Source organism: Talpa europaea (assembly GCF_964194135.1).
Source record: "Talpa europaea genome assembly, chromosome: 1".
NCBI classification, from domain to species: domain Eukaryota; kingdom Metazoa; phylum Chordata; class Mammalia; order Eulipotyphla; family Talpidae; genus Talpa; species Talpa europaea.
The window spans coordinates 106804528-106821906 of NC_140073.1; the positions used below are offsets into that span (position 1 = coordinate 106804528).

At 40.1% G+C, this 17379-nt stretch overlaps 1 protein-coding gene across 1 annotated transcript; it reads left to right on the plus strand.

The window, feature by feature from the left end:
- Positions 1-1887: 1887 nt before the first annotated feature.
- B3GALT1 (beta-1,3-galactosyltransferase 1) lies at positions 1888-2868 on the plus strand (the record flags this gene model as incomplete). Its single annotated transcript, XM_084229631.1, has 1 exon — positions 1888-2868. One exon carries the CDS (start codon positions 1888-1890, stop codon positions 2866-2868), a length of 981 nt encoding a protein of 326 aa, XP_084085757.1.
- Positions 2869-17379: the final 14511 nt, after the last annotated feature.

Below are 17379 nucleotides of genomic sequence, written 5' to 3' on the forward strand. Positions count from 1 at the left end.
GCTTATAAGAATCGAGACAAGCCTTGGACAATATTGGAGAAAGTGTGGTTCTAGTACCATTTTGAGACTCACGTTGCTTTGGAATCCAAATGGAGTTGATGACTGTGTCTCCTACATTGACAACCCCTTGTCTAAACTCTCTATTACTGTTTTCTCTCACTTATGCTTGCTTACTGTTTAAGGTGTCAAAGCTTGCTGCACATCAAATCCTTCTTTTTATCAGCTCTGCTGCACCTTATAGCAGAATTTTTCGCCAGGAGGCCAAATACCAAAGCCTGTATTTGGAGAGTATTTATTATGGGTTGGATGCCTGAGTCATGCTGCTTGAAGCCATTCTAATATTCATTTAGTTGGAACCGTAACCACAGTGAGTTACTGCTCATCTCATATGGGCCCTATATTCACAGTCAGCTCTTGGCTGAGACAAGTGGATGTGTATTATCTCTGCTGTTGCCCATTGTGTCTTTTCATTTCATCATGAGTATTGTGCTTAGAAACATCATTTTCAATCTATAAACCAGTTAAATTCTTTGAACACAGTCTGTACATTCAAGAGTATAGTTTTGTTTGAAGCAGACTTTGTTGAAATTTATACCCATTATCTGCTATCTCTTTCTTCCATGACTATCATTTTTTGGTCTCACTGGGAAGGAAGAGACCATTTTTTACACGAATGAACTTTGTAACCTGGCATATATTTTTAGATGGCATGATAGCAATTGATGTTCTAGAAGGGCTTAGAGTTCTGAAGGACAAATTTTCTTATATGAACACCAATTAATGCGCCCCGTTGCCTTCATTGAATTTGTGGTCCCCAGTCTTAGTCATCTTTTATATCATACCCCTGCGTATACAGGCAAGTGTAACTAAGTCAAGAGAATTAACAAGGGCCAGAATAATTTCATCAAAGGAACATAAAGATGAGTTGCCGAAAGTCACAAAAAGTGATACCATGTAGATCAACTCCAACATGAATGCTGCCAGCCGTCAGAAAGGACACTTGGGCAATGGCCTCCAGATGTGAGGGATAAAATTATCCTCCAGATGAAGCCTCACAGAAGACTGAGAATTAGGAACTAGCATTTGTGAGAGCAACAGGAAGGGGGAAATGAGAAAAATTTGGGAATTACTTGTAAGTCAAATCCAAGAGAGACCATGTTAGTAGATTTTCTCATGGTGATTGACACATTTTCAAATATAGGGCTAGAAAAAGCCAAGAGATGCTGAGAACTGATCACTTCATCAGAGTCAAGAAAACAAAAACCCAGACTTGGAAAACATGGAAAAGAATTATGAGGTCGTTTGTGAGACTCTCCTACTTGAATGAGGACTTTGGGGTCAGAAAATATTAACTGCAAAGAAGGCCTTTTGTGAAAAGATGGAATCTTTTTGAATTACTAAATTGTTGAGTTTACTTCATATTCTTCTAGAGTTTATAATCTATATGCTTGTTGATTGGGTATGACTATACATAAACAATTTCTATCAAGGGAAGAAATGGGAAGACGGTTGTGTCAGGAAGTTTTCCGTACTGATGGAAACAGATAATTGTGTTTATTTTAGTCATTGTGGGTAATTCTTATGCCCTTCTTATGTTGTTTGAAGATGTGAAATGACTAAATAATTCTGAACGACAACTGTACTTTATTGATTTTGCAGAATTAAGAGGAAGATTTGTGAGGCCTGGAGCCTTCCATCAGGTTTGGAAGAAAGGAAAGTGAATGCAGAGATGCCAGAGTGCCACTGAGACCATGGACAATCCCACACTCACGCTTCTGTGTTGAACTTTAAGATTTATGTGTAATATGCTGCCTCTGCAAGATGAAAAAAAGCTAATGCCAACAAGGCCTATTCTTCAGTATTTGGAGTAGACGTGCTCTCAAGACAATGGCTTCAAAAGTCTCCTGCTTATATGTTTTGACAGTTGTGTGCTGGGCCAGTGCTCTCTGGTACTTGAGTATAACTCGTCCTACTTCCTCCTACACTGGCTCCAAGCCCTTCAGCCACCTAATAGTTGCTAGGAAAAACTTCACCTTTGGCAACATAAGAACTCGGCCTATAAACCCACATTCTTTTGAATTTCTTATTAATGAACCCAAGAAATGTGAGAAAAATATTCCTTTCCTTGTTATCCTCATCAGCACTACCCACAAAGAATTTGATGCCCGCCAGGCAATTCGAGAGACTTGGGGAGATGAGAACAACTTTAAAGGGATTAAGATCGCAACTCTCTTCCTCCTGGGCAAGAACTCTGATCCTGTTCTGAACCATATGGTGGAGCAAGAGAGCCAAATCTTCCATGACATTATCGTGGAGGACTTTATTGACTCCTACCATAACCTTACCCTCAAAACTTTAATGGGGATGAGATGGGTGGCCACTTTTTGTTCAAAAGCCAAGTATGTCATGAAAACAGACACTGACATTTTTGTAAACATGGACAACCTTATTTATAAACTACTAAAACCTTCCACCAAGCCAAGAAGAAGGTATTTCACTGGCTATGTCATCAATGGAGGGCCTATTCGGGACGTGCGCAGTAAGTGGTATATGCCCCGGGACATGTATCCTGACAGTAACTACCCACCCTTCTGCTCGGGGACTGGCTATATCTTTTCAGGCGATGTGGCCGAACTCATTTACAAGACCTCACTCCATACAAGGCTTCTTCACCTTGAAGATGTGTATGTGGGACTGTGTCTTCGAAAGCTGGGCATACATCCCTTCCAGAACAGTGGCTTCAATCACTGGAAAATGGCCTACAGTTTGTGTAGGTTTCGTCGAGTTATCACCGTGCATCAGATCTCTCCAGAAGAAATGCACAGAATTTGGAATGACATGTCAAGCAAGAAACATCTCAAATGCTAAGATTTTTACTGATGTAAATACATTTCTTTGCTTTTTTTAAGAAATGGGGCCTGGGGTGTTGATATTTTACAGGTGTCACCAGGCGAGATGAACTGGTGAGGGGTTTTGTAAAAAGTTTTTTCCTTTCCGTTCTTAGTTCCTTTCTTGGAATTGCAAATGTTAGACTCTGGTTATAGAAACAATACATGAGTTAGAAGGACCAGGTCTCATCCTCAGGTCCTAAGGCATTGCTATTGATCTCAAAAAGCAACTTCCTAACAACTGCTAGGATTCACATACTATGTATCTGAGAGAAAAAAAATCTGGTTCTGGGAAACTGTAACAGTAATGTCTTCATATCATCTCTGCAAAAAATAAGTAAATAACTTTTTCAAAAACAATTCAGAAATGCACAGTCAGGAAGACTTGCTAGATGTGACTATTAATATTGTATGTGCTGTTACATTGAATTTTTACATATATTACCATATAATGTGTACAGTATCTTTGGTTCCTCCAAGAGATGAACTTAGTATTGGCAGGAGGCTGCAGTTAAAAAAATGGAAATTTAAACCTGAGACTCAGATATTCTATGTGTTTGGAAGACAGCTCTGCTTGCTCATCCAAGGAGTAAACCTAGTCAGTAGGTGGAATGTATATAAAATGCTGCTTAGCAAGGTAAACAAGAAATTTGGTTTTTTGCTCTTTCAGAACAAACATTACCTGGTGCCTCCAAGGAGACTTTGCCAAACATAATCTCATCTGTTCCCCCCACACAGTGTCGCTAAATGCATTTTACAGTATCTGGCTCAGATAGGCACATGTGTAGAAATAAGTTGGTAAGAAGCCAGAACAACAATAAATCACATGGAGAAAATATGAATTTCTGTATACATGATAATTAGCATAAGTTTAGCAATAGTATAAGATGCCCCTCCCACACATTTACATTTGCAAAACACGTGAGAAAATCTCTTCATGGGTACCAATACTATCGAATGAGTTAGCCCTGAAATTTATAGATACAATATTCTCTAACATCCTAAGCACCTAAGTACCTCTAGCAGCGATGCTGTTGGGAGGTGTTCTGGAGGTTTGGTGATGAAGGTTCAGGAGAACAAAGGGTGGGGAAGCTTGGGTTCAGGGCTCGTGGATGCCATTGTACTTACTGGGTATGTGAGCAAGAATCTCCTACCTACTGTGCTTCAATATGCTCACTTATAAAATGGCTGGAAATAACACCTACCTCACAGGTGCTGTGAGATCAAATTGCATTTGGTAACTCTTCTGATGCCCTTAGTTACAAGGTGCTACTTCATGCAGTGTATTGGGCATTATGCTACATGCTAAAATTATGACAGTGATGGTCATCAGTGGTAGTAACATCTTAATATAAATTCTACCCCCAGAATATTTAATATGAACTAGTAGTGTATCAGTCCTTCAATGACATTCACTTTTCCTTGGATAAAGGTTAGGTGTTGGGGAAGCTTCAGTTTCTCTGTCATTTTGTCTGGTTTCAATGAATACATTATTACTTCAGTACATTGCCTTGATATTCCAGGGTGCTGAAAGTGGAGGCAGCTACCTTTCTTTGGGGAGGAGCCTCTGACTGAGGATATATTGTAATTGAAGTACTTGCTTTGCAAAATGTGTCACATCAACTTAGATCTCAGGAAACATTTCATCTGAATTGTCAGTGAGAACCTTGAGGACAGTTTTAAGTGATCCACCTCTATCAGAAGTGTAGCCACTCAGCAAAGCCACACACTGACCATATACCAATCATTAGAAAACCTGTTTCAATCAAAGAAAGCCTCACAACTGAAAGAGTACAGCTTTTTTTTTTTTAACGTGACTCTTCAAAGCCCCCGTGAAAGTTGATAGGAAACAGGTTGAAAAAATGAAATGGAAATCATGGACTATTTCTTGAAAATATTGGCTCTGTCATCCCCAGCCCAAAAGAACCCAATATGACACAGCCCTTCTTAGCCTTTAATACATTTTCATCTTAGTCAGCAATTTGGAATGCTGAGTTTGATTAGAAAACGGTATTAGATAGCCTGGGGAGATAGATCCACACAAGGTGAGCCACCTCCCACCCCTCCCCCTTCGACTGCTGTGAATTCCTATCACTTGAAAATTCCTGATTTTGTACTTGGCTCGTCTTTCAGTTATGCAGCAAATCAAGTGTCTGTCTTAACTATCATATTGCGACTACCTTATGCTCGGTCAAGCCACCTTTGGTGTGAAGGAATTGCACATTATAAGCATCATACATATATGTACATCGGTGAATTGTTCTGTGTGTGTGTATACATAATGAATAGAGCCCTAATCGTTAAACAGAGCAAAAATCAGAGCATCGTATGTCTTAAAGAACTATTTCCTAACTCTTACGCTAGGTAGTGCCCATGTGACCAACATATAAATATTCATCAGAGACCATATGTATATATTTTAAAGACATTTTTTTCTTCTCCCAAATTGTACTGATAGCTAGAATCTGCTTGCTATGTAACATTTTCTTCTGCATGAAACTTGGTGAGGCAAGGCCATTGGTTCAGTGTTTCAACAGCCTAAAGCATGTTTGCCCTTTGTTTTTTGAATGTTCAAAAATATTTACGTCGAGTGATCCAGAAAAACTATAATTTTATATTTTGTTAATTTCATGTCATTGGTCAAATTATACTGTCAATCATTTAAGTCATTTTTTAAAAGTTAGCATTTCTTTGACATCAGATATTTCAGAGTATTGTACCAGGAGTCATCCAGGCAATTTTTACAAAACCTTCTGACTGTTCCCCCCACCTGTTTTGTTTATTGTGTATTGGAAAACAAAAGGGAACAGTAATCAATTTTTGTATTCTTAAAATTTCTTTTTTTGAAATTTCTTTTTGGATAAAAAGTTTTATTTTTTGGTGTCTAGTGTTTGTGGCTTTGTGTCTTCTTACATTAGAGCAAATGCCAGTGTCAATATATAGTGGTGTGTTTTTAAGTAACCAAAATCAAACATGAAGATCATTTTGGATTTGGATTAAATTCAAAAACAACAAAACCCCTTTAGGTGGTATGACATGGGGAAAATAAACTCTTTACAGAGAAGTCAAGGAAGGAATTTTTCAATCAAATCTCTTCTATCAAAGACAATGGAATATTTGCATTAACGCATCGGGGATTCATTTTCTACCTTTCCTAATCTGTGGGTTTCGTGGGGGAATTGACTGTCATTTCTTCTGTAAAGGTGAAGATAGTTTTTATAAGCAACAGTAACTTGTGAATGAAAAAAGTAATTTACTAGAAACGCTTGATGATAATTGACATTTAGGTATATTGTTATATATGAATGATTGTATTTATGTATTTATTTGTCAAAATTGTACATACTATTTCGCCAAACGTAATTGTCTGTAAAAGTGCACTCTCCAGGTTTGTAGTACTGTTTAGGGTTACATGGGTTGCCAAACAAGCTGCTAATCAGAATACTATTTTTTTGTATCAATGTTATAAAATTGAAAATTGACAAATAGATGCTGAGATGTCTTAAATTCAGTTTTTTCACCTTCCTCTTGAAACGTTAACTGTTGATTGAAAGCACGATGCTAATGTATAAGCCCATCTGTCATGAGGAAGATTATGGTTTCATAAAGCTGATTTTTTAAAACATTGGGACAAATAAACAGAAGGAGAATATATTTTCCATTTTGTTTCTTTTCTGAAAGACTCTCTTTGGTAAGATGTAATCCTAAAAATTAACTGATGACCTGTTAATTTATAATTAACCTTCTCCACATTCTCAATAGAGATAATAGTTTAAATCATTCATAACTCATCTGTAATAGCCCAGTGCAACTTCTCAGCTAGAGATGACTTGGTCTAGTAAACCATGGGTTACTTCAGGACTTAGGAGACAGGCATATCCCTAGTCCCTTGAGGACCTCAGGAAATTTTATGGGTTGAAAACACCAACAAATTCCAATCTAGGAGACATCATATTGATAATCCAGTGAATTACAACACGTTAAATCTAGGCAACACTGTCATTCTTATGCTTTATGTACATGTCTTTTGGAATATTGCTATTTTAAAGGTGATTGAATTAGATTCTTTACTGTAGTAATGCTATTTCCTAATACCTGACTTTGTAAGCAAGAGACAAATAGACATTTAAGTGATAATGTTCCTTTTATTATCAACCCCAGGCTAGCTAACTAATTCTTCACTTTTTAATGGAATTTTGACTTCGGATTTCCTACCCCTGTATCTCAGAGTTCAAGGAGTTAAAGTATCAGGTGAGCTGAAATATGTAAGTAAATGATGAAAACATAAAATATATAGTGTAGGGGCAGGAAGGACCACAGTGCAGGTTTTCTAATCCAGCAGACCAGGTAAAGGAGGAGTCAGAGTCCTCAGTCATTTTATGCAGGCCTTTTATTGGGATTTACCCAGCACACAGCAGGTAAGGGTGCTGGGGGACTGGGAGGCTGGCAGTCCTCCCAGCCCCCAGCAAATCCTCACTCTATCTGGGCTCTCTGGCCTTCTCTCTGCTTCTCTCTCGGCTTCTGCTACTTCTTTCTCGGCTTCTCTTTTGGCCACTTGGCTTCTGCTGGCATCCCTGTGATGCTGACCTTAAAAAGCACAGTCTCAGCCCAGGTGAATCCCATCTACCTAGGCCCACACCCTACTCCAGGTGCCCGCCATCAGGCATGCATTCAGGACCACAAGGATCCATCATCTATCCTGATGGCGGGAGGGCAGAAAAGCCTGACATTTTCTTTACCCTACAATAGACATGTATTCAATGTGATGTTTCACAAGGACCAACAGCTAAAAGTGTGTACCCAGACAAAGAATCAGCATCATGTGGGTACTTGTTAGAAATGCAAATTCTTGGACCCCATCAGAAGTCTGGGGGTCTGGCTCAGCAATCTATTTTAACTAGTCCTTTAGGTGATTCTGATGCACGTTGAAGATGTGAGCAATGCTCAGTGGCCGGGGCGGTTAACAGCACTCTGTGAAGCACATCTAGCCTGCTGCCCACAGCTAAGAATTTCACAATGAACATTGGTGATGACTGGATGAAGGGCCGCTATCATTGAACCCCAACTGAGCAGTAAGAAATCCATTCTTCTCCTTAGCAGATGTGTATTTCCAAAACAAAAATGTACTCAACTTTTATTTTGTTTTAAAGTCCATCAATAAAGAAACCGGGAATTTGTTTCCTGTCATCTAAGTACTTCTACATAACGTTTCCTTTTAGCCTGCCAAGATTAAAATATTTGTTATCTAGTCCTTTATAGGAAAAGTTTGCCAACTTCTATCTTAGGGAAACAGGGAAACACTGAAAAAGTGCTACGCACAAAATATCTCCACTTGTAGATGAGAAGTCACATCAATAAAGCAGGCTGGAATGGTTTCCACACAGCCAAGGAAACGATAGTGTAGTCATGAAAATGAATTGTATTAAAAAGCAACAGCTGCATATCTTTTAAAAATATTTCCTCTTTTCCTCTCAGAGTGATTTTTAAAAATTATAAAAGCTTGATCCTAATTGTAACAATTATCCAAAGCTTAATTAATATATTGCTTAAAGATGTGTGGGTATTAGACCTAAGAGGGTGGGTTTCATATAGCTTGATTATCATAATCACAAGCATTCTATTTTCTCATTTACTTAATTGATTGTCATAGCTTTCCAGATGAATTCTCACTGCTAGAACAGAATTGAGTATGTTTCTGAGGAGAGGAGAAAAATAACAGAAATGAGACTATTTAGAAGAGCGATGTGTCCTAGAATTTAATCCATGTGAGCATGAAAAATTGCCCTTGATAATATCTCCTTCCCTCTTTTTCTGGTTAAAATAGGCATTTTTGTGAAATGAAAAAGAAATGAATGAAAAAGTGTTATTGATTCAACTACATCTGTAATAACACTGGCTTCACTGTCTCTTCAGCCAGAGGTGCCTAGTACTGAAGAAAAATTTTCCATTTAGTTTTCCTTATAGAATCTATTAGTTTGGTACATTATGTCGACTATTTGTTATGCCTCTTGCAATGACCTCAGTCCTCACCTGGAGGGAGCGTGGCATGAGAGGTGATTTATTCTCTCTTTGAGGTTTATTCCAGAGTGTTTACTCAGCAGTGGCTGCCTGATATGGCAGACTGGGCAGAGTTACGTGTGGGGGGTTTGTGATGAAGACTATTTTTCAGCAGAGACAAGGATGACCTCACCCAGTGAAGTGAAGAAAGATCAGAGACTTTCTTCCATTACACAGCCTTAACTTTTCAGTGCCTGTTCCTCTGGTTTGCCTTTGTCAGTGGTGCTTAATTATAGCAATAGTTACATGAGGTAGGTACTGCTATCTCAACTGATACACGGGGAAACTGAGGCAACAGAGAGTCCTATAACTTACAGAGTGAGGGGGGGCCTCCCCGATGGCGCAGCGGTTGAGCGCCGCACTGCAAAGCTGTCCGCAGCCTCTGCAGCGCCGGTTCAATTCCCCGCCAGCCAGGGAGAAACCCACATCTGCAGCAGACCTCTCCTGCCTCACCTGCTGCTCCCCTCAGCAGTGTCTTCGCTTCGCCTGCCTGTTCTGCTCCCCACTCTGGCTCTAGTGAATTCTCTCACCCTCCCGCGCTTCTGACCTGTACCCCAGTTCTTGTATAAAATAAATAAATAAATCTTTAAAAAAAAAAAAACTTATAGAGTGAGGCAGTCCTCTGGCTCTAAAGGTTTTTAACCAATACAGTCTAACCAATACAGTTAACATGTTTTTAACCAATACAGTATGTTGCCTCTAAAAATTGAGAAATATATCCCCAGTTCTAACACACCCAATTATACTATAACTCAGTGTAATTAACTTAATTTGTCTTCGAATAGGACTATCCCTCCACCTTTGTTATTGAGTGCTAATTTAAGTCATTTAAAGTTTACCCTTTTAAGGTGTACAGTTCTGTGAATTTTGACACGTGTCCATCCAGGTGGCCACCACAATAATGAAAATATGGAGTGATTCTATCAATCCTTGTCCCTAAATTTCTTCTTGCTTCTTTGTGATCAACCCCTGCAGCCTCTGGCAATCACTGTTCTCTTTCCAAACTTCATTTTACATAAGATTTGCTTTTTATTCAGTAGTTATAAAATATAATACTTAATATTTCTGAAGGGGTTCCTTGGATTACCCGTTATGACAATGTGGTAAAAGAAAAGAGAAAATCTGAAAAGAAAGAGAATTGAAAAAAACTTAAGAAAATAGTTAAACAACATGCAAGTACAGGTAGAAGATTTAAATATTTTGAAATAAATCACTATTTGATTATATCTAAATGTAATATATTAATGAGAAGGTAAAACCCAAAAATCTATAACCTCACTTGCCGAGTCTCTTGACCAGCTCATTAGGAACTTTAATAGAGTTTCTATCCTTCAGAACTCAACACACACACCTTCCTGTAGAGAGGAAAGGACAATCTGTAAGTTCAATTACTCTTTTCCTTTGTGGAAGCAAGGATCATCTAGACAGGCATCCATCACCCCCTACCTTATTTAAAAGGCAAGCCCTCCCTGCACTGGGGGATTTGTCTTCACCCCTGTCTCTAACCACACTCGATGAGCTCTGACGCCTTTGCTTCCTTTCTATTGGTTTCTTCAACATGTGGGGCTTCACATTTCTTTTAGGAAACAATCACTTCACAACTACAAACTTCAAAATTTACTAATAGAAAGATCTGAATTAATTCAGAAAGCACATTTGTAACAATGTGCCCCGGAGGAGCAAGGGGTTAAGACGCAACCTATGAAGTATGGAGCTCTCTGCAGCCACTGCAGCACGAATTGGAGTCCCTGCTAGGGAGCTACCCTCATGGCGCAGCAGACCTCTCCTGTCTCGCCCGCTGCTCCCCTCAGCAGTGTGTTTCGGCCATTCTGCCTGTTCTGTTCCCCACTCTGTCTCTGGTGGGTCCTCTCACCTCCCCTCCCCCACACCTCTGGCCTGTACCCCAGTTCTTGTGTGCATAAATAAATAAATATTAAAAAAATAAAAAACAACAATGTGCTCCTCAGTCGGGGGGCAGTTCAGGTCACAGGCTTATGGCTGTGGGGGCAGGAAGCATAGCACAAGGGACACGCAGGCTCTAGGGCAGCACTGCTCAGATTGCAGTATGCCTAGTACTTACCTAGAAGTCTTGCTAAAATGCAAACTAGGAGTGCAGGATACCACACAAGTTTCTGATGCTTTTTTTTACCATGATAAATTTGGGAATCCATTTTTAAATTTTTATTGAAATAACATTGCATTATAATTTTATAAAAATTTCAGGTATGTACTATTTTAAATCAATGTCTGTATATGCTACATTAAGTTCACTGCTAAAATTCCAATTCTGTCCTTCACCATACAGTTGACCCATTTTATTTGATTTCCCCTCTTTCCCTCTTTCCTTATGGTAACCACTAAACTGGTCTTTTAGTCTAAAAGTTTGTTTTTCCTTTAGTTAATTCAGCTGTTTGATTTCTCTATATACCATATATAAATGAAATCATGCAGTGTTTGTCATTCCCTGCCTGACTTCATGAGCATTGTTCCCTCTAGATCCATCCATGTTACTGCAAATGTTACTACAATGGCAGCAGATAACTGAGTAGTAGTACATTATATAGTATATCATACCTTCTTTATCCAGTCATCTTTCACTGGTCACTTGAGGTGTTTCCAGCTCTTGACTATTATGTATAATGTGCAGTGACTATGGATGTGCATCTATCTCTTTGAATTAGTGCTTTTGTATTTTTCAGGTAAATACCCAGAAATTGGATAAATTCATTGTATGGAATTCCTTAAATTTTTTGAGGAATCGCTATACTGTTTTCCATGATGATTGTACCAATGTACATGTCCACCAATAGTATGCAAAGCTTCTCATTTCCCACACCCTTTCCAACATTTCTTGTCTTTCGGATAACAACGGCGTGATATTATCACACTGTTGTTTTGATTCACCGTTCCCTAGTAATAAGATATGAGCAGGCCTGTTTTAGCCCTCTGGCCTGAGTCAGCAGCTTTGTCCAATCTATAGCCTGGCAGGTCCAGTTGGAGGTGGTGTAAAATCTCAGCAATTGTCGATCTCTCACCTAGCTTTAAACTCCACGGACATGCCCAGTGAGGCATGTGTAAAGTCTTCTGCCTATGCCGTGGCAAGGTGGCTATTCCGTGGTCTGGGATGTTTATCAAACTTTAAGACTCAAGGCAAACACTATTTGTTGATGTTCTTTATTGCCCTCCTGTAACTTAAAGAGCATGCATGCACAGGCAACCCTATTTTATGGAAGTTGTGGGACTTCTCAAAATACAAAATTCTTTATAAATTCATTTGGTGATGTCATGTGGCCTCTCAAAATAGGAAGTTTATCAAATAGAATTTTGAAATCACAAATACTTCCTAGTATCAATCCATTAGTAAAAAAAAAAAGAAGGTTTCCTTGACCTTTGCTCTTTGTGTTTAAAGAGCTGATGATCTCCTTTGTGTAGACCAAAACAATGGTTACCAATCTTGGACTTTGCAGATATTATTTATCGTCTCCCCAAGTCTGCTCTTTTTCCTGGTTTCTCATCTCAGTCATTGGGGACTCAGCCCCAGTCCCTCAAGTTAGAAATCTGGGAACCACCACTGACATCTACTTCTCTCTTACCCACAGCTTGACTTCATCAGCAGGCCCTCTAATTTTTTCACTCTTTTGACTATGCTAGTAACTTGCCTCCTCATCACCCTGGGTTCACTCTCTCTTCTAGTCCTTTATACACGCAACAGTCAGAGAGACTCTTAAAAAATAAAAATCAGAGTGACTCTTAAAAAATAAAAATCAGACCATATATTTTCCTTACTTAAAACACATCATTGTTTTTCCAACATAACCCTGAATCAAATACAGCATTCTTACCATGGCCCGTCGCGATGAGCTCTCTGACCACGTATAGAATCTCATTTCACAACACCACATCCTCCTTGTGTTTTAGCCAACCTGGTCTTTCATTTCTGCGAAGCTTCCCAGCCCTCACCTTGCTTAGGACAAGCTCTCTTCCCTGTTTTTTTTTTTTTTTTTTTGTCTTCTCTCTCACTGTCCTCTTCCCTGGACTTGAATAACTCCATCATCATGCAGAGTTTGGGATCGGTATCAGTCCTCAGAGAGACCTCTTTCGACTCTCCCATCTGAAGTCAGTTTCCCTGTCATTCACTTGGTCAATGCCCTTTGTAATACAGATGTTTTGCATACTTAGTGCAACAGTGTAGGATGCTCAGTGGCCCATCATCCCTAAATCGCCTATGCCTATGACAGTCAGACACTTAAGCTCGCAATCAACTCAACCCCTAGCTCTTTTCCCCACAAATGAGCACTAGCCCCACCTTGTTATTCTTTGACTGAAAGAATATGTGAGGAAACAGAACACAGGGAGGTAGAGGTGGCTGCTCAGATCCCTAGATAATCTTTATTCAATTGGCATTCATTCTTGGTTATAGTGATGTTTTAATTTTTTTTAAAAACCATCATACAGAAAGTATGAAAATGTGTTAAAACCAGCTATTAATCCCACCATTCTAAAGCATTCTGAAGCACCATTTTTGTTAATACATTATGAATTAAAACATTTTAATATATATAAACCTAATAGAAATGTATGGGTATACAATTAAACTATGATCACATTTATTAGGATACATTCCCTTCAAATATTTTTATTGTATATTTTGCATATTTTCCATATCTTGAATTCTAACTTTATTATTTATAACGTTATAGACATGGGATGTGTAAGTCTACACTGTAACTGTATTATTTTTAGTAGATACATTGTGTTTCTGCTGGGATACAAATTATTTAATCAAAATGTCTACTACTATCAGACATTTCTGTCAAAAAAGTGGTTCATCATTCCAAAGACACTGAGAATCACTAGGTTAGGAAACTGGACATTAAAATTATTAGTTCTGTGACTTCAAAATAGAATTGCCACCTGCCAAATAAAAAACACCAAGTTCTCCAGGATGTGGATAGGGGAACAGCCTGCAGTTCTACTTGGAGAACAGAGCACATCACTGGTGCTTTGGGAGCAGCCTGCCACGCACTTAAGTGTGACTCATGAAAGCCTAGTTCGGTGAATATTGGTTTTTGGCATCCAGAAGAAGCATTCTCTTCTAGAAACACAGAAAGCATAGTATTTTCAGACCAACACATTGATCTCAGCTTCCCTCATAGGGATGTAGGTGGGTCTTTATTTCTCATAGACAGAAAGGAACTGAATGCCTGTGTTTTTAGCAGGAATGCTTACGTGGTCTAGGCAGCTATCTGCCACATTTTCCTCAGGGTTTTATTTCATCCTATTTCCAGGAAAACAGACTGGAACTGGTTAAGTAAGCAATGTCCTGTTCACAGAACCCAGTGCACCTTCCTTGCATGCAAAGCCTTATTTAATTTATTTTAAAATAAGTTCATGCTGGGAAAGGCTGTTTCTCTAAAGATTGGGAAATGAAAGAAATAGTAGCAGATACTTGCTTGCAGATTCAGAAATTATAAAGTGATCAAAATACACTGTCAGCCTGTTTTATCAGATAATTAGCAGTTCTCTGTTGATCTCAATTATCAGTCAGCCAGGAAAGATGTGAGTTTCCTTTATGCAATTCCCATTTCTCATTATATTCTTCGTGGGGGTGTTGGGGGTTGAAGAGAGAGGGGACAGATACACCTGAGTTTTGTAATACTACACAAAAATCAGACAGAAATGGCCTTTTTTGAGGGGGGGGTCTGAGTAAACTATATTTTCAAAGACTTACTCTTCCCACTCAGAGGTTTGGGGTGGCTCTGGATATATAAACCAAAGAGAGTTTTGCTAGAATCAGTTTAGGACTGAAAGATGCCTCTGAGTTCATCTAGACGTGGAATAGCAGGGGTCATCCCTTTGCCAGTCTAGCTGACTACAAAAACTTACCTCTGGGGTTTTTCAAATTACGGCTTACCACATCTCAACCCCAGGGATTCTAACAATGGGGGGATGCTTATAGGTGGTTTTTCAGCTCAGTTTTATTTGAAAATCAATAAAATAGTTCGACTTTCTCCCTATCCGATGAGAAAATGGAGGTCCAGAGAGAACAGTTAGTTATTGACTGAGGCAGAATCAAAAATCTGAGTCTTCGTTTTCTCATTATATTGCACTGTCTTCCTAAATTATAGCTACATTGCAAGTGCCTTCAAGATCAAATAAAATGCTAATGAACGAAATAATCACTCATTTTGAGAGCAAAACAGTGCTTTCCTAAACAAAGGAGATCCCAGCAACCATTTGTTTTCTATTGATTTGAGAGACGGTAAAGGAGAGTCCTGGAGCTCTCAGTGGCTTTTTAAGGCTTTTAATGTTCTTTCTACACCAACTGTTGTGGGGCAAGCCCACAGGCTGGCAAAGTAGGGAGGCTAGGCGCACAAGGGGCTGGCAGGGCTCCCAGCCCCCAGCAAATCTTGACTCTCTCTTTGGGGTCTCTGAAGTCACCTCGGGGCCTCTTCGTCTGGAGCCATTCTGCCCAGCTTCCCGCCGCCCCAACTGCACTCCTCCGCAGTGTCCTCTGCCACCCCTGATATGCTCAGTCTCTCGGCTCAGGCGTGCCCACTTACACACGCCCACACCATACTCCAGGTCCGCCTTCATGCATGTGTACCCCCAGCCCAGTTCCCCAGCGCCTCCTGCATGCAAGGCCACAGGTGATAGCCACAGAGGCCAACGGTGCTAAAGCCTGAGCAATCGTCATTTATCCTAAAATATCCTTAAGGTCCAGAGGGGAAAAGAGAGATAGCAGTAAAAGGTACATGTGAAAATTAAACGAGAGAGGGAGAGAGAGAGAGAGATTTTGTTAAGAAAAGTGTTAGGGGGAAAAGGATGTCCCAAAGCAAATTCCATATAGGCTTTGTGGACTCCACCCCCACCCTAGGTCAAAGCCAAAGACACTGGGAACTCCAAATCCCATCACTACCAAAGGGAAGGTGGCTGGGACCTGAGGGTGGGGTTAAGCAGCCAAGTGAGTATAAAGACAGACACGTGGGCTTTGGGGGGCCCCCCATTTTGGCTCTCCACCAGCTAGCAGCGTCCGGCCAGCTCGGAGAGTGACTTTGGGTTTCCAGGTTGTCGGATCGGGTAGGACGCATTAAAGACTTTATTTCCCTATTTTCTCCCTGAGTTGTACATTTTCCTTATTTCTTTTTCTCTTGTAAATAAACCTTTTATTAACCCTTTTGTGTGTGTCTGTAGTAGAGTAATCATAAGTCCCTTTAAAGCGCGCGGGTGAGGACCCACAGCCAGGAACCCCTTTAATATCGGGGCTGCTCTATAACAAAAGGACATTTGTTCTCAAGTCCTGTTGCTTAACTAGACAAAACAAACCCCAATTACGCAGTGGCCCTAGCTCAGCTGCTATGTAGGAAAAAGAGATAGCGAGAGGTGAGAAGGGAGAGAGAGAAACATGGGGAGCAGAATCTCCACCCCATGCAAAGTGGGCCATAGTCCTGTCAGACCAACCATGGAGAAAAGAACGAAGTCCAGGGAAAATCAACAACAGCAGCAGATGGTGGCCGGTTTACTTGGAAGTTGCAGGTCCTGGAGCAGCCAAGCAGGGCAGCTGCATGGAGAGAAGAGACAGTACAAGGCAGCAGTCTCTTCTCTTGAATGCTCGAAACTTGATCTATAATATTCAAGCACAGAGAAAAGAGGAAGCAACTGAAGAGGCACCCCCATGCCCTGATCTTTGAATGCATAATGATGTTGCCTAATTTTGAAAGGGGCCAGTCCTCAGAGTATGTGTCTGCCTTCGTGGGAGAGGATGGAATCTCTCCCCTAGATACCTAAAAATGTTCAGGTATTTCTTTAAGCTGGGGATGTGTGTACAGTCCTTAGGAGTATGTCAGGTGAGAAGAGGGGAGAAAAGAGAAGTGGAGGAAGAAAGACAAGTTGCTGATAGATTCCGGAAGATTCCCAATCTTTATGGAAAAGATGAGCTTTTTTTCCCTACACAGGTTTGTTGACTTGATGTTCAGTCTTTGAAGGTTAAGAGCAGGCTGGATAGACGCTTATGTTCTTGATTCTCACTTAGCAAACTGCAGGAGATTTGCCCTTACCCTGGAAGCTCCTGGGGAAGGTTTGGGAAACAGATGAGTCACCTTTCGTGGTCACAACTGAAGACACAATCGCTGGGACAGCTAATAGGAAGCACTAGTTACATTTTCTGGGCTGGAGAGAAAGTATTTTCCCCTTTGAAATCAGCTTTCATCATGACAAACCTCTTTGTGAAGTAAAACTTTGAAAAAGTTACCAATTAAATTCTTACCAGAAGCCTTGACACATTTTCCAAATTAGCAGGCATTGGCTGCAGAAAGAGAAAGGTGCTCGCTCTGGGATGTGTGTGGGAGTCTAGCCAGGAGAGGGAACTTCCTAGGCTTAAGCATTTTAGCTGACTGCATACCCTAAGGAGATACAGCTTCTGATTAGGGAGAAC